General features: G+C 43.4%; 1 protein-coding gene across 4 annotated transcripts in view; it reads left to right on the top strand.

Annotated features, from left to right (window-relative positions):
* Positions 1–18,343, top strand: part of LOC126412251 (T-complex protein 11-like protein 1) — a 133,217-nt gene that overhangs the window by 57,210 nt on the left and 57,664 nt on the right. For all 4 annotated transcript variants that reach the window (XM_050081749.1, XM_050081751.1, XM_050081752.1 and 1 more), the window contains 2 exons: positions 17,522–17,642; positions 17,721–17,834. In XM_050081749.1, the coding sequence (XP_049937706.1) occupies positions 17,522–17,642; positions 17,721–17,834 (235 nt within the window). The remainder of the gene's footprint in view (positions 1–17,521; positions 17,643–17,720; positions 17,835–18,343) is intronic.

Below are 18,343 nucleotides of genomic sequence, written 5' to 3'. Positions count from 1 at the left end.
AAATATCTGAGGCACAAGGTTCCTAGATTGTCACCAGCGGATTCTATTCTACATCTTCCCCTCATTCTATGTCAAGCATATAGGGCTCTTTTTGTTCCACGTTTGTTGCCCAGCCACTACTGCAAAGTCTGTTCCACACCCATCCATGGCAATATTGCCATTTGAGATTCATGCGAGGAAGAATCTTCAGTTATTATTGGTGGATGGAATTAAGGTACAAATACAGAGTCGGGGTAGGGTTCCCCAGACTACTAAAGAACACAGGATAATTTTTAAATCGAATGTGTGCAGGAGGAATTGTACCCCCATATAATATTTGTGAAACTAAATGTTACAAGGTTCTAAATTGCCATCCATATTCTAGTAATGAAAAACTTCACGGCAGATTAAAATAGTTTGCCGAACTGAGACTCGAACTCGACCATTTGCCTTTCGCAGGTAAGTGCCCTGCCAACTGAGCTACCCAAGCACAACTCATAACCTGCTTCAAGGCTTTACTTCTGCCAGTACCATGTCTCGTACCTTCCAAACTTCACAGAAATTCTGCGATACTTGCAGGACTAGCACTCCTTTAAGAAGGAATATCGCAGATGCATGGCTTACCCCCAGCCTGAGGGATGTTTCCAGAATGAACTTTTCTCTCTGCAGTGGGTATGCATTGATATGAAACTTACTGGCAGATGGAAACTGTGCCAGACCAATACTCAAACTCTGGGCCTTTGCCTTTCATGGGCAAGTGCTTTACAAGTGGACTACTCAAACACGACTCACAACCCATTCTCACAGCTATACTTTCGCCAGTTCCTCATCTCCTACTTTCCAAACTTCGCAGAAATTCTCATGCAAAATGTTTGATCTAACAGTCTTGGAAGAAAGAATATTGTGGAGGCATTGCCTAGCCACAAAAGTCAAAGGTCCCAGGTTCGAGTCTCAGTCCGGCACACAGTTTCAATCTACCAGGAACTTTGATCATGAAAATTTCAGTCCTGGTTCTGTTCATGTTTACACTGATGGGTCTAGGTGAGGGGACTTTATCGGTTGCTGTATCATGTTCCCAGAATTTGACCTTAGGACAGGGCTCCCAGTGCAGGTTTCAGTTCACTGTGCATCACTGTTTGCCATCCTGAGGGCACTGGAGCAGATGAGATGGCATTGTAGCAAGAAATTCATCATCTGCTTTGATTCCCAAAGTGCCTTTGTTGTTATTAGTTATGTTGTTTGCAAGAAAAGAAAATAATTTTCTGGGCCAGTAGGCACCCAGGAAAATGAATTTGCTGATGTGGCTGCTTGCTCCTTTCAACCTCCTGCTCACTGTTCAGTTCCCCTGTGAGTGATTACTACATAGTGATCTGGAAGACCACATGTCAGTGGGAAGCTCAGTGGCTGAGAGTGCAGAGCAGTAAGCTGTTGTCAGTGAAATCTTCAATGTGACTGTAGCTTACCTCGTTCTGACCACAATGGGCTGAAGAAGTAGCACTTACAAGGCTCAGAGTGGGACATTGGCTATTAACAATTGGCCTTCTCATGTGTCATGAGGAGCTGCTAGTATGCCAAAAGATGTGGAACACGGATGGCTATTAACAATTGGCCTTCTTGTGTGTCATGAGGAGCTGCCAGTATGCCAAAAGATGTGGAACACGGAAGAGGAAATGCCATATTTGAAGTGAAGTGAGTGTGTTTTATATGACGACTGAGGGCAGACATGGGTCCCCACAGGGCCTAAACTCTATTTTAAATTATAATAAGGTGAGTGTGGCTCATGTTTAAGGTTTTGCAAAATATTGGGTGTGTTGTTTTAGTGTCTCGTAAAGTGACTTGGTCACCCATTATTTCTAAATTACCACCCAGCCAAAGTAATCGGACCCCCTTTAAATATGTCCGTACTGACATAAGATATACTGGATAAGAAAACCACTACCAACCTACCACTTAATACATCTATATCTATACTCTGCAAGCCACCTTGAGGTGTATGGCAGAGGGTACATACCATTGTACCAGTTGTTAGGGTTTCTTCTTGTGCCATTCACATATGGAGTGTGGCAAGAATGATTGTTTGAATGTCTCTGTGCGTGCAATAATTATTCTAATCTTATCCTCATGTTCCCTGTGTGAGCAGTAGGTAGGGGGTTGTAGTATATACCTACAGTAATCATATTAAGCTGGTTCTTGAAATGGTGTTAATAGATTGTCTTGGGATAGTTTATGTCTATCTTCAAGAGTCTGCCATTTCTGTTCCTTCAGTGACACTCTCCCATGATTTAAACAAATCTGTGACCATTCATGCTGTATACATTCAATATCCCCTGTTACTCCTCTCTGGTAAGGGCCCTACACACCAGAGCAATATTCTAGGATGGTTGCACAAGTGATTCTTAAGCAATCTCTTTAGTAGCGTAGTTGCACTTCCCCAGTATTCTACCAGTAAAACGAAGTCTACCGTCTGCTTTACACATTGTTGGGATACAAGGTGTATTAGGTCATGCGAGCAACAGTACTTGAGTTATTAGCATTTTGTCAATGTTTGATTGAAATTAAGTTCTGCTTTTGTTTAAATTTATGAGCACCAAATTTGGTACATATTTAGTTATACATTATATTCATGGGGTTAGTGCCATTTTGTGGTTAGAGTTGTAGTTTTTGAGTAATTTGTGTTTATGTCAGTTTTTGGTCATTTCACCTCCTACCATCCGAGCTTGAGGACAGGTCATGAGCCATGATTCGTTTGCTCAGTTGGTAGAGCCTGCAAAAAGTGTAGGTCCTGAGCTTGGGTCTTGGTCTGGTACACAGTTTTAATCTGCCAAAATGTTTCATATCAAGACAGACTCCACTGCAGAGTGATAACTTCATTGAGGGAGTCATGCTTTTGCACTGAGGACCAAGCACGTGATCTCCTTTTTTAGCAATAATCCAGGGAATCGGTACCTACCCAAATAAGCTTGCAGGAAGACCCAAAGCAGCAGAGTTATTCAGCAGTGTAGCTATGCTGATTCCAGGTCACTCGATTTTCTCATCCATGCAAAGTGACCAATTGTGGCCTTATATATTTTCAGACAATTAGTAACGTGTAGGAAAAGTACTTCAAAATTTACTGACCATTTTGTATTTTGTTTTTGGAGAGTGGCACTGTGCAGACATTCAGTAACTTAATTGTGCAATCTATGACGATAAATTTAAACTTCATAAAAGTGCTGGACTTTGAATTTTCTACAGTTACATCAAGTGAGACTTTAAATATTTGTTATGGATGGATTCATGTGCGGCAGTCAGAACATTTTATTATGCTTTCCATTCTGTGCCATGAAACCTGCATGACAGCATGAACATATTTCGGACGGTTACAATTGGTAGTGCTTCGAGGCCCCCCTGCGGGTTCGGGGGTAAGAATAGGCCCGCGGTATTCCTGCCTGTCGTAAGAGGCGACTAAAAGGAGTCTCAAACGTTTTGGCCTTAATGCGATGGTCCCCATTAGGGTTTGACCTCCATTTTTCCAAATTCCACAGAAGTACGAGCCTTTTGGGGAAGGACACCTTACGTGGTGCACCATCAGTCCTCTGTGCCCTACGACCTTGGCACTCTTGATCGTCTTTGCGTCGTACCTGCACCCTCCATCCCTCATTTTGGGCATAGACACCTGATGTATTGTGTAAGTACCGCCCTTAGTGCGTCACCACCAGCACCTACGATCACTATGGACTACCCATGGCACCCAAAATCCAGCACGGTAGCCAGCCCGTTGTGGTGGGGTCGTCATGTACCCTCTAGGTTGTAGCCCCCTGACAACACAGGGATCGTACTGCCGATGCCTGAGCTGACACCTCCCCACGTAAGCCAAGGAGTAGATGCTCGTCTCTCTGGGGCATCGGGACTCCCGGCAACGGCCATCCTGCCAGGTGGCCTTTGCTGTGGCTGGGTGGCGCCCGTGGGGAGAGCCCCTGGTCGGAGTGGGTGGCATCGGGGCGGATGCCCCGCAATGAAGCGGGTGAAATCTCAATCTGGTGGTCGTCCGACCGCCAATGTCTCTAAGCGTGGTAAGGTGGAATTTAACGCTGTGACGTATAACCCGAAGTCGTTCCCTTCCCTAGCCACACCATGGGAGGAACGTAGGGCTGCAGACAGACAGGAGCCGTATTCGCCACGATACCTTGTATGCAGCAGAACTGATGGGGATTCGTTTTTGGGGACTAAGCCTCTTTTCTTCGTGCACAATCTCGAAGATAAGTTCGGGGAAGTGGCATCTCTTTCCAAAATGAGGAACGGGGCCATTTTGATACAAGCAGCTTCATCTGCGCAGTCCCAGGCATTACTAGCCTGTGGGAAGCTCGGTGACATCCCTGTCACTGTCACTCCCCATAAGTCCTTAAATTTGGTCCAGGGGATTATTTTTCATAAAGATCTTCTGCTACAGTCTGATGACGAGCTACGTGAGAACCTGGCACGACGAGGTGTACACTTTGTCCGTCGCGTCTTTCGGGGGCCGAAGGATAATAGGGTCGCTACCGGTGCTTTCATCCTGGCCTTTGAGGGCGACTGCTTGCCTGAGAAGGTGTGGACGACCTCCACATCCTAATGCTCCATGTTCTCCGCCTCCCACCTGCGTTAACTGTGGGGAGCATCATTCTCCCTGCTCACCAGACTGTGCAGTCTATCAACGAGAGCGGAAGATACAAGAAATTAAGACCTTGGACCGTTTAAGTTACCAAGAGGCGAAGAAGAAATTAGAATGACTCAACCCCACACCTATGTTGAGGAGTTATGCTACTGTCACACTGCCGCCACCAGCTCCTGCACAGACTCCCTTCTCTGTTGGCCCACAGAGAAATCAGGTAACGTCTGCCCCACCGCTGGGACAGGCCGCTCTCTCTTCCACTGCTCCCAAAACACCGAGTTTGGGAGCAGTGCGCCCCAAGCAACCGGGGACGTTGGTCCCCACCTCTCAGCCGGAGCGGCGACAGCCCTCTCCGGCTCCTCAGCCGGGGAAGCGACAGCTCCCTCCGGCTGCTCAGCCGGGGACGCAACAGCCTCCTCCGGCCTCACTTATTCGGAAGGGATCCCTTGGGGGCGTCCCTTCCAAGGACTTCCCCAGTGTCTCACAAGACACTAGCCAGTGGCTGAAGAAGCCACCAGCTGCTGGTCGAAGGGCTTCACGCTCTTCCTCTGTTCCTGATGATGCGTCAGGAAAGCCCTCCCAGCATGACAACCCTCCTCCCAAAGACAAGAGAGAGAAAAGGAAGCTCTCCAAGAAGAATAAGGACCCAGTGGTTCCCGCACCAACGCTCCCTGTCAGCTCAGCCTCTGAGGACGAGGTCGAGCTCTTTGCGTCCCCTGATGACCTGGATCTCGCCGTCTCCTCAGAAACGATGGCCGTAGTGACGTCCGTCGCTCAGTCGGTGGCAGCATGTGACCCTGCCAAGTAATTTGCCTTTTCAGTGCCTGCATGCCCCTACCGGACACGCTTTGTACAATCCTCCAGTGGAATTGTGGCGGTTATTTTAGCCATCTCCCTGAGCTACGACAGCTCCTAAGCCTGACACCTGCTTTCTGCATTGCCCTCCAAGAAACCTGGTTCCCGGCAATGCGGACCCCTGTTCTTCGTGGATACAGGGGCTATTACTGCAACCGTAGCACTTACAATTGTGTGTCAGGTGGAGCCTGCGTGTATGTTCTTACCTCTGTATATAGTGCTCCTGTGCCCCTTCAAACATCATTGGAAGCTGTGGCTGTCCGTGTAAGGACTACCCAGGACATAACCGTCTGCAGTGTCTATCTCCCTCCAGGTGGTACAGTCTCCCTGACCGAAATGGCTGCGCTTGTCGCCCAACTCCCCACGCCTTTTCTTCTCCTGGGGGATTTTAACGCCCACAATCCCCTGTGGGGTGGAACGAGGGTTACTGGCCGAGGCAGGGAGGTCGAGAATCTCATCTCCCAACTCGACCTCTGCCTCTTAAACTCTGGCGCCGCCACACATTTCAGTGTGGCGCATGGCACGTTCTCGGCCATAGATCTGTCGTTGTGCAGCCCAGGGCTTGTACCATCGGTCCACTGGAGAGTCCACGAGGACTTGTGTGGTAGTGACCATTTTCCGATCTTCCTTTCACTACCACAGCGTCACTCCTTTGCGCGCTCGCCTAGATGGGCATTTCGCAAGGCGAACTGGGACACGTTCTGTTCTGCTGCCACTGTTGACTCTCTTCCCCATGGTACCATCGATGTGGCGGTTGAGACACTGACTGCAGCGATTGTTTCCGCTGCGGAACGTACCATTCCTCGTTCGTTCGGGTGCCCTCGGCGAAAGTCGGTGCCTTGGTGGTCTCCAGAGGTCGCTGCCGCCATTAAAGAACGTCGGCGGGCTCTTCAGCGACATCAGCGGCACCCGTCTTTGGAGAACCTCATTTTATTCAAACGTCTCCGTGCTCAGGTACGGAGGCTTATCAAACGGCGGAAACAGGAGTGTTGGGAGAGGTACGTTTCCAAGATTGGTTCCCGTACTTCCCCCTCCCAGGTGTGGCTGAAGATTCGGCGCATCTTTGGATTGCAGTACTCTACAGGTGTCCCAGGGCTTACCATCAACGGGGCAGTATCCACCGATGCCGATGCAATCGCCGAGTATTTCGCTCAGCACTATGTCCGGGCCTCTGCGTCGGGGAATTACCCGCCTGCGTTTCGCGCGCTCAAACGCCGGGAGGAAGGCAAACGGCTTTCTTTCGCTTCTCGCCACCCTGAGGCGTATAACGCCCCATTTAGTTTGTGGGAACTCCAGAGCGCCCTGGCACAGTGCCCCGATACAGCCTCTGGGCCAGATGGCGTCCACAATCAGATGCTAAAACACCTGTCCCCGGACTGTCAGCGATGTGTTCTTGCCATCTTCAACCGCCTATGGGGTGATGGTGTCTTTCCGTCGCAATGGCGAGAAAGTACCATCATTCCGGTGCTGAAGCCTGGTAAGGACCCGCTTACTGTGGATAGTTATCGGCCCATTAGCTTAACCAATACTCTGTGCAAGCTGCTGGAACGCATGGTGAGTCGACGGCTGTGTTGGCTGCTCGAGTCTCGGGGTCTCCTGGCTCCATGCCAGAGCGGCTTCCGTCAAGGCCGTTCCACCGCCGATACTTTGGTCCTCCTTGAGTCTGCAATCCGCACTGCTTTTTCCAGGCGCCAACACCTCGTCTCCGTCTTTTTTGACCTCTCCAGAGCATATGACACGACGTGGCGGCACCATATTCTCGCCACGTTGCACGGGTGGGGTCTCCGGGGCTCTCTCCCCATTTTTATTCAGAATTTTTTATCTGTTCGGACATTCCGCGTTTTAATTGGCACATCCCATAGTTCCCTTCATATCCAGGAGAACGGCGTTCCACAGGGCTCTGTATTGAGCGTGCCCCTTTTCCTTGTGGCCATTAATGGCCTCGCAGCAGCAGTAGGGTCGTCTGTCTCGCCCACGTTATATGCTGACGATTTCTGCATCTTTTTCAGCTCCTCCACCATTGGCGTTGCAGAACGTCGGTTGCAGGGAGCCATACGCAAGGCACAGGCGTGGGCCCTAGCCCATGGGTTTCAGTTTTCTCCTGCGAAGACTTGTGTTATGCACTTTTGTCGGCGTCGCACTGTCCATCCCCACCCTGAGCTTTATCTTCAGGATGCTAAGCTCAGGGTTGTTGACACTTACCGTTTTCTGGGATTGCTGTTCGATGCCCGGCTTACTTGGCTTCCACATATTCGTGAGCTCAAGCGTCAGTGCTGGCAGCATCTGAATGCCCTCCGCTGCCTCAGCAACACAACTTGGGGTGCAGACCGTAACACGCTGCTGCAGCTCTACAAAGCCCTTGTGCTGTCCCGACTGGATTATGGGAGTGTGGCGTATGGCTCAGCGTCGCACTCAGCGTTGCAACTGCTGGACCCCATTCACCACTGTGGGGTTCGACAGGCGACAGGAGCATTCCGCACCAGTCCTGTTAATAGCCTACTTGCTGAGGCTGGGGTTCCTCCGCTCTACATTCGGCGTCAACAACTCTTAGCCAACTATGCTGCCCACGTCCGTTGTTCTCCCCGTCACCCTAACTACCGTCTCCTTTTCACCGATGCGGCAGTCCATCTTCCACGCCGGCGGCCGCGATCAGGCCATGCCATTGGGATCCGTGTTCAGTCCCTGCTTAGTGAACTCGAGTCTTTGCCTCTTCCATCTGCTTTTCAGGTCCGCCCACATACACCACCTTGGTGTATCCGTCGGCCGCAGCTTCAGCTGGACCTCTCCCAATGGCAAAAGGATTCAGTTCCTCCTGCAGTCTTGCGCCGCCAATTTCTTGCTCTCCTCGACGAATCCCGTGACTCGGAGGTTATCTATACCGATGGCTCGATGGTTGATGGCCGTGTGGGGTACGCTTATGTTCATGCGGACTATGTCGACCAACGCTCCTTGCCGGACGGCTGCAGTGTTTACACTGCAGAGCTAACAGCTATTTTTCGTGCCCTTGAGCGTGTTCGTACCAGCACTGGCGAGTCTTTTGTCATTTGCTGTGACTCTCTCAGTAGTCTCCAGGCTCTTGACCAGTGCTACCCACGCCATCCCATTGTTGTTGCCATCCAGGAGTCCGTTCATGCTCTTGCACAACGTGGCCGTTCAGTGGTGTTCATATGGACCCCGGGACACGTTGGGATAGCGGGCAACGAACACGCCGACAAGTTAGCTAAAGAAGCCACCCGCAAACTGCCGTTGGAGATCGGCCTCCCGGCAACTGATCTCCGATCGGTGTTACGGCGTCGGGTCTTTGGGATGTGGGCCGACGAATGGCGCACCCTGTCTGTACCCAACAAGCTGCGGCGTGTAAAGGAGGCCACGACTGTGTGGGGTTCCTCCATGCGGGCCTCTCGGAGGGACTCTGGTTCTCTGTCGGCTCCGCATTGGTCACTCTTGGCTGACGCATGGTCATCTGCTGCGTCGAGAGGACCCCCCTCATTGTCGCTGTGGAGCGCTTATGACGGTGGCCCATATATTGTTGGACTGTCCTCTTTTATCCGCCCTCAGGCGAACTTTTAATCTCCAGGGTGCTTTATCATCTCTCTTAGGTGACGATGTCTCTATGGCAGATCGGGTTTTAAGTTTTATTCGCGCGAGCGGCTTTTATCGGTCCATTTAAATTTTTTTTTAACATCACCCTCTTTTGAGCTCTCTCTTTTACTTAGTTTTGTGTTGTGATTAGACTCCGCCCTAAACTTTTCGGCTGGAGGTTTTAACATGTTGCAGAGTGGCTGGCTCATCCTATTATTTTCGTGATCAGCCGGCCACAGTTCTCTGCTGTGCAGTTTTAATTCCTTCTGCCTTTGTTCTCTATGTTGTTTTTGTTGCTGTGCTCTGTTTTCCATGTTGTCTTACAATGGACCATGGGGCTTTTCTTCCCCTGGAGTTTCTCTTTTAGTGCTTCGCTTGACTGGTGGATAGTTCCCCTGTGCTCTGTGTTTTTATGAAACAAGGGACCGATGACCTTTGTAGTTTGGTCCCTTTAATCTTTAACCCAACCAACCAGTGCTTCGAGGCAACCAAACAATTTGTGAACTTTTACTAATTTTCATCATTCAACTGAATGACCTAAAGTATTATCAATTAAATCATAAATAATTTTATTTTGTTTATGAATTTGCTGTCACAGATACTTAAAATGTGAATTGCACTCATCAGTATTTTCTTTTTAAAGAGTTGAATAATTTCAACTGCATTTTTATTGAGCTGTTCCTAGTAAGCACTGGTATTTAAGTACACAAATACATCATTTGCTGTTCAAATTACAATTTGTCGTTACCTGCATCCTAATCGACAAAACTTAGTGCATGTGTGGATGTGCTGGACAGGCATAGTGTTTTAACATTTCTTCCTATGTCCTTCTTCTAACAAGGGGACCTTCTGGTCTTGGAAATACAGTTTAGGATGAGACTTCGCAGGTTAGTAGTATACCTCAAGGATGTCAACTCATAGAAGTCTTAAAGCGCCCTATTGAGAAAATTAAAAAAGGGGAGGCTTTAAAGTTTTAAACATAGCTCATACATACCACATATACAGGTCGTAAGTAGCCAGGCACCAAATAAGTGAAGTAGCTCAGTCAGTAGTTTGCTAGACTGTTATGTAGCCGACGTGGGTTTGATCCTACCTACCTGCTGGTACAGTTTCATTTTGTTTTTTAACCGTTTTAAAAATTGTAACAACTGTTAAAGTTTAATGACCTAAAGTATTATCAATTAAATCATAAATAATTTTATTTTGTTTATGAATTTGCTGTCACAGATACTTAAAATGTGAATTGCACTCATCAGTATTTTCTTTTTAAAGAGTTGAATAATTTCAACTGCATTTTTAATGGGAGTAAATTAATTGCCACTGTCACAAAATTCTGGGTGGAATTTCACTATATAAATTTTTTTTAGAGTAGCAAGTTCATTTGTAGTTCTGTATTTTATGTGCTTTATGATTATTATCATAAAACATTTGCAATGTATCATAAAATTTAAATGGGGAATATATATGTTGAATAATGATGGTCTGTTGATATTAACACCAGTTAAAGTTCACTCAGGATATGTGCACCTTCCAAATTTTTTCAGTTATTCTTTCAAAATTTCTTTTTTTTTATTATTTAATCAAAAGTTATTATAGGAGGGATGAAAATTTGTGTAAAGTCAACATCAAAAGTGCAAAATAGTTCATTCAAATTCTGTGAGACTGTATCAGAGAATAATTAGGTTCATTAATGAATATGCATATGTGTCTGCTTTAATTCAAAAGTACTGATACAAACAAAATTTTATGTTTAAATTTTTTTCTTCTCTTTTCACAATTTTGTTAAATATTGTTCACAATGGAGTCAAAGGAAATAGCTATTGTTGAAAATTCATTACAAAATGCAATATGCCAAGATGGCGGAAATATGAGCTTGGCAACAGTTGAAAGTAGCGTGCCAACTCGAGAACTGGCCGATGGCTACCAAAACACCCAGATTGGCATCTCAATATTAAAAAATGATGACACTGGTAATGTAACTAATCATGATTTCACTTTTATGATGCTCAATGAGACAATTTCTCAAGCCACACCAGGAAACATTTTTTCAAATAGTGAAACTGATGCGTGCTACAGTGAAAATTCCTTTGATTATTTGCTCACAACATCGTGAATGCAAGAACAGGAAACAGTTTGAAAAAGCAATGTAAATACTAATGACCTCCACATTTTGACACAACTCATGCAGCTAATAACACAACAGCTTGAGGGTGTAACACAGCAGCTCATAAGACATCAGGAAAATATGGGACAACAGTTTACACAGCAAAATCAGGCATTTAAAGATTTCAGGAATAGTATTAGTCAACAGTTCAGTGAGGTGAGCAAACTACGTGCACTGAGTTATGTGATGAACTGTCCGGGAAGTTGACAGAGCTTGGTAAACAACTAAAACAAGAAATAATTACCGACATGTTCCTCAGTATAAATCCAGTAACAGAAAAGGTAACATCCGTAGATTGTAAACAGGAACAACTTGCAGGTATATTCTCAAATTCAGGAGAGACAATCCCAAGTGGATGCGTCGGTAAAAAAGTGATGAATGTAATCAGTGTGCTGCAAGACGTATGCAAAAACCTACCTACAGAAATACACAAGTTGACTCTAAGAGTAGATCAGTTAAATTTAAGTCAGAATTTGTGGGAAAACAGAGAGATAAGTTATGTACAAATTTAAAGGAAATAACTGCAGTTGCCATGTGCTACCCCTAAGCGAACATAAACACGCCAGTCACTGACAGCACGGTGTGTTTGTCAACATTACTTGCAGATGAGGGATTACTTAGGCACTGACAATTCCTGATATTTACTTCTGAAAGGAAATAACACACACTGTGATCTTCATCAGAGCATTTCGAAATGTTTTACCTCGTACCTGTACCGAAGCCCAGAAAATTATATTTGTTGTTGGATACACACAAGGTGACATTCTGCTATGGGGCTAGAGACGTGGCAGAACGTTGCCACTATTATGAACAGTTTGAGAGAGCATTCTACATAATTATTGGTCTGAGACCGTACAAGCGAGGCTCAGACGTGAAGTATTCAAACTAGCTCCATTCATTAGTAAGTATGGCAGCTTAAGGGGCTATTTTGAAAAATATTTGAATGAACCCAGATACTGGACGAACCCGGTATCACTAGTAGACGTACTGAAAATTTTAAAGAGCCTTCTTCCTGCCCACATCAGGGAAAAACTCATTACCATCCCGGAACAAGACACCGAATACTTTCTATCTGTAATAGACTCAATTGATTTAATATACAAAGAGATACCAGTACAACCCCAGCCTGTTAATACGCCGATAGTGACACAGAAATTTACGGACCAACAAGTAAACAATGGATTAGTAGTACAACATGGATGGCAATCTTATCCCACACAGACCTATGGTGTGGTTACAATAATCACAACGGCAATGGAGAAAGCTGTAGATACAAAGATGGATATAAAAGAAATTAGCAAAGATTTAGCAAAAACAACTACATCAAGCGAGTTGCATATGGTCGGCCTGTACAATATGTCCAAAATGAATAGCATAATATATCTGACCACCCATCCTTTTCACCCCATGTCAAACTCTTAACTTGAGCAGGCAGAACTTTCAAGGCCCAAGTGCAGAGAATGATGACAACAGCTCCCTCCAAGGAAGTTCTAATATGCTTCCTTGTGTTGTAAAGGCCATGATCCAGTCAAGGTGTTGCATGGGCACAGGCACCATTCATTTTTTGATCCATCTCAACTGATCCAGCAAGGCCAGGCATAGTAGCCATGCTCATACTTTCATAAGGGATCTCTAATCCAGGCTTGCAGATACGGCCATACATGGGTTGGACTGAGGTCATCACTGGTCAAAGGGGGCATCAATTATTTGAAGTAGTTATTGCACAAGAGCATCCTGTGCAACATTGCAATTTGCTCCAGCTACAACAGCTAAATGATGTTACACCTCCTGACATGGCCTTGTCGGGGCCCAAGTAGTTATCTGGACTGCTACCACTGCCAGCTTTGCCTCCTAGCCAACCAGGAGCCCTATTCTAAATTGTTCATACCAATTGGTGCAGTAGGTTAGTCTCAGTAGTGATGTCATTTTTGGTTCTTTATCCGAATTTCCTATTCAGTAAGCTTCTGAAACCTGTTACCGAACGGTTCTCCTGCCAATTTTTTGACAACTGTTCCAAGAGGTTATGGATTTCGGTATGGCCCTGTGGTTTATTTACACCTATAATTTGTTATCGTAAACATAACAAGTGGTTTCAGGTGTGGATTTAGTGACTGTGTTACTAAAGAATCACCACAGGATGCATCCGGTTGGAAAGTGAGCTCGTAATAGACTATTTTCCTTTGTCAGAAATTTGGTTAGGTTAGGTTGTTACTGTGAATGATTACAACATAAAAAAAAGTTTTTGGTCAATATTCTCTCAAAATACCTTTAATTTTATGCAAATAAGACTTTAAAGAACATTAAATATCGAGTAATCGGTTCTGCTTACGTATATTATATGACTGTTAGCTGAAATTATTAGTGACTTCACATACTCTTTTCTGTAAATCATTTACTTATTAATTATCAAAATGTGCTTAAAACTTTTAAGTAACAATGCAATGGAATTTTGTGAAAATTCCATGCATTTACGGCCTATGCCCGCATCATTTGCCAACGAATTCAGCCTGTCTCTCTCTCTCTCTCTCTCTCTCTCTCTCTCTCTCTCTCTCTCGCTGGGAATTACATAAAATAAAGCGATTCCAGCATGCGAGTTGTAATAGTGCAGTTGGTAAGGCGACGAACTGCTGTAGCAAAGGAGGTAGGTTCGTATATTGTTAGATGCGAAAATATTTTCTTTCCTCTTCATGTTTGTAATGCATTCTGAGACTTCATTAATCATCAAGGTTAAGCATTTTTCTGAAATATTTGTTGTAATTTACAAGTAGACGCACTTTCTCAGTAATGAGTATCTCTGAGTTCTAAATCGCATTGACCGACTGTCTGCGCAGGGTTCCACACTACACTGTAACAACATAGCTGTTCAATGCTAAGGCTTCCTGCCAACTGGAGCTGTAGAGAAGAGGCTATGGAACAAGCCAGTACCTGCCGCATACCGGTACTGCATACCAGTGCTGCCAACTGTTGAAGAGTTACGAAGGTGGAGGCGTTAGTTTTCAGTCAACCCTCGTAGATGCTTTCTCTGAAAATTATTTTGAGCAGTTGGTTCAGGAGGCAACTTAAAGTGTAAATGACTGTGAAAACATACTTGATCTCTTAGTAAAAAACTAATCCTGGGCAAATATGGAGCACTGTGACAGACAAAGCAATTAAGGACTACAAGGCTGTTGTAGCGAGACTAAATACCATAACATCCAAAACGCAGCAAAAATGGGAAAATATATCTATAAAAAAGGGAGATAAAAATTCACTTGATGCCTTCCTAAGATACAGTTTCAACTCCTCCCAAAGTAACTATGTATGCATAGGCCAGATGTGGTTTAAATCAAAATAAATAGTATCAAAGGAAACTGAAGGATTTATACCAAATAAATTAATAAAAGACAGAGCAGATCCCCCATAGCACAAAAGTTTGGTCAGAACAGTATAGCAGAAGCAACAAACAAACCATTTGATGGAATAAACAAGTATTCAAAAATGTGACTGGTTGCAGTTTTCTATATTTATATAATAACAGTGTTTCCTAGGTCTACCTACATCTGTTTTTAACCTGCCTCTTGTGAGACAGAAGCCTTTTTGTACTTCCCCAAGACTCTCTAATGTGGCCCAACATGTGTCTAAGAAATTACGTGATATAATTGGAAAGCTCAGTTTGTTTATGAAGTATTCTGCGCATTTTGTGTCAATGCTTTCAGTTATAACAATTATAACTTGGTGATTTTTGATGTTCAACAGTTACTTTCAAACATTCCAGCAGTAATAGTTTTGGAGATGCTTGAGGAGAAGGCATCCTCAGATGTGGCTGAGTTAGTAAAATGTTTCCTTCTGTGTAGCTACTAAAGATGACATGGAGAATTTTATAAAAAAAAATGGATGAAGTATGCTCCTCACTTTCCCTTTGGCTGATGATACATTCACGGAGTCTTCTGAAATGTAGGTTCTATGAGGAATGTCTGTGAAACTGTCCTTATTGCCCATTATGTGGGTGATACATCATCTGGCCACATTGGGAAGAGATGCTACAACATTTTAACAGATATCTCAAAACCATGTACCCTAAAATCAGTTTTCATGTGCAAAGAGAGGATATTTTTGGATTTATGTTTCCTTGTCTATAGGCAACCTGATGGAAAATTAGAACACAAGGTGTATAGAAAACCTACAAATACTAAGCCATAGCTGCATACGGATTCCCCTTACTGTGTTTCACAGTGACAGATAGTTCTCAGCTCACTGACAGAAAGAGCATATCAAATCTGTGATGGCACTAATTTAAAATGAGAATTAAGTTACCTAAAAAAAAATATGGTAACAGGTAGCTGTACTGCATAATCAGTAGGCAGACCTCCGATGTGGTAGAAAGTAGCAGACAAGAGAGGTGAAGAGGAAACAGAACTACAATAATTGATATTTCTGTCATTTATAAATGGTACACTTCAGAAAGATCACATGATGTAAAGATTTAAAGCCAGTTTTTTCCAGCAGTCATAAAGTAAAAGCATTTTATCAACAAAATACCAACCAGAAACACTACAGCCACTGGACTGTAAATAATTAGGAGAAAGTGTAATAAAGTGAACATAGGGGAGACAGACCATGCAGTTGAAGAACCCTTAAAAGGTCATGAATGGTATATGCTTCAAACATCCCAACAAGTCAGTCACAGCTGAACTTAGTGAGGAATGTCATCAGGATTTACGGTGTGCTTTGCTAATGCTGGAATTTTAGCAAAAGCGCTGTAGTCACTTGAACACAAAAGTTGGAGAGGCAGTTGACTTTACTGAATGCCCTAACAATCTTAAATGTGATGAAAGCTTTAAAACTACCAGCAGCATGGCGGCTGTCTACCCTCACAGGGAAAGTATCCTAACTCAGATGACTTAAACTGAATGAAAGTTGTTTCTTTTTAAAAAAAAACGAACATGTGTCTGTTCCACTCTCCATTAAGGTAATATATCTTAAAATTTTGGAACTGTGTACAGTCAGTGTTTGAATACTAATAAATCTAAGAACTGTATTATCCAGTAAACAATTATCAGCACTCATGATAATGAATATGAGAAATTCTGCTCTCAAATTAACACAAGTTTAACAGTTTGTCCAGCCAGTTCATTGCGTAAGGTCTTAGTAAGAGGACCAGAACATTAAATAATAAGAATCTACAAGAACGACATCCTACCAGCAAGTAAGATCTTGTAAAATAATTGACAACAACCTTAAAGAAAGGACAGGATTTACTGCTCAGACTAACTTTGTGTTTAAGGGAACGAATGAACACATGCTGCATCTTACTGCATAATTAACAGAAGTGTGGTATGTAACTGAGAATGTGTAAGAATTACATTTTGGCAAGACAAAAATATTTCTCAGGTTAGTTTACTGCATATACTGTGTGACTTAATTTTACCATGATGTAGAATGTGTCTGAAGGACTACAATTTTTTTTTTTTTTTTTTTTTTTTTTTTTTTTTTTTTTGAGCTGTTTAACAACTGGATTTTTTTAACCTTAATCTACAACAAAATTTGCTAAATATAACCCAGCTACATACAACTTATCAACTCGGAAATCCATCTATGGTGTGGAACAAGTTGTAAAGAAAAAATATTGCAATTTGATTTCTAGATAATTATCCTTGGTGTATAATTTTATTTCTTGGAAAGCTAAGGTACTTGGTGTTACGGAAGAGGGATCTCTCTCCTGTTAGTTCTGCCCAGTATGTTCAGTTTCTTGAGAATCCCTACTGTCCAAAATAGTTGAGAATAAATTACTTAGTTTTCATTCAGTCATTGCTGACCTCATCATTATACATTCTCAAATTAGTGCTGTACCAAGCTGTTGTTCTTTTGGCTTTGTTTTTGTTTTGGATGTAACTAATCTCTTGCTGACAGCAAACTACCTCAATAAGAATGGAGTACTAATTCAGTGTTTATAAGAAAGGATTGAGGGATAATTGTTTGAGGACTAGAATATAATACATGTTGATCTGAGAAGAGCAAAGTAATCCACCCCTTTCCCCCTTTCTTCATCTCTAGACTCATTGCAAATTCTTACTCATGCATCCATCCATGACCACTTTGCTTTTCTTTATGTTATGTGTGGAAATGCATTTCATCTTGTTGTTTTGTAATGCTGTTTCATTTATGTGACACATGCTCTGATAGCGGGTGATTTTCGTGACAAATAATGCAATAAACCATTTTAAAGTTGGATTAATTTTTTCATATTTTTCTTGTGTATAGGAAATGTGATGATTTTTGTGTCCTTTGCTTTAATCCCTATTTAATAGTAAACTCAAAAATTAATTTGACAGCTTACATAAAAGAGTGAAAGAAACAATGAAGAAAGCATTTTGGGATCTGCTGTCTCTTAAGCTTTCTGAAGATCCACCAGATTACAGTCAAGCAATGAATTTGCTTAGGGATATAAAAGAGGTATGTTATGTATTTAGTTTTATTCTATTACATTACTTATGCTAAGCACATTTATAACTTCTTTTCATTTTGTTGCAGTATTTGTTCAGTCTGCTCTTACCACAGCATGTGAAACTGAAAGAGGAAATATCAGACCTACTGGATGAAGATATAATCCAGCAACAGGTTGATGCTGGCACATTAAACTTCCAGGTTTGTTAAAGGTGTATGTTTTTCAGAAACTTGATCATATTGTAGATGTCATTAGTTTTTGTACATAATGTGACACTCTGTAATTGCAGTGAAAACCAAATAATGAATTGTACTATCAACAGACCAGTACATGGGTAACTGTTGGTGGGATTTGAGTATTGTATAAATTGTCTTGCTTCCATGTTCCTCACTGGAGGAATATGGCTGTCATCTTCGCGCAAGATTTGAAGCTTAGGCTGATTTCTTCCTTCATTTGTATTTACTGTTTTACTGCAGTTATTTACAATTTCTCTTAATGATTGCTATTGCTGTTGTGTGATTCTCATGAAATTCTGCTAGACAAGCTCAAGTATTATGGCATGAGTGGGGCAGTGCACAAATGGTTCAATTCGTACCTAACTGGAAGAGTGCAGAAAGTTGAAATAAGCAGTTCTCATAATATGCAAAGATCGGCACATTCCTCAACTGGGAAACTATCAAGAATGGGGTTCCACAAGGGTAGGTCTTGG

The sequence above is a fragment of the Schistocerca serialis genome, chromosome 7 (assembly GCF_023864345.2).
Source record: "Schistocerca serialis cubense isolate TAMUIC-IGC-003099 chromosome 7, iqSchSeri2.2, whole genome shotgun sequence".
Classification (NCBI taxonomy): domain Eukaryota; kingdom Metazoa; phylum Arthropoda; class Insecta; order Orthoptera; family Acrididae; genus Schistocerca; species Schistocerca serialis.
Note: the sequence above shows the minus strand (reverse complement) of the source record. Positions and strands in the feature narration are given on the sequence as shown.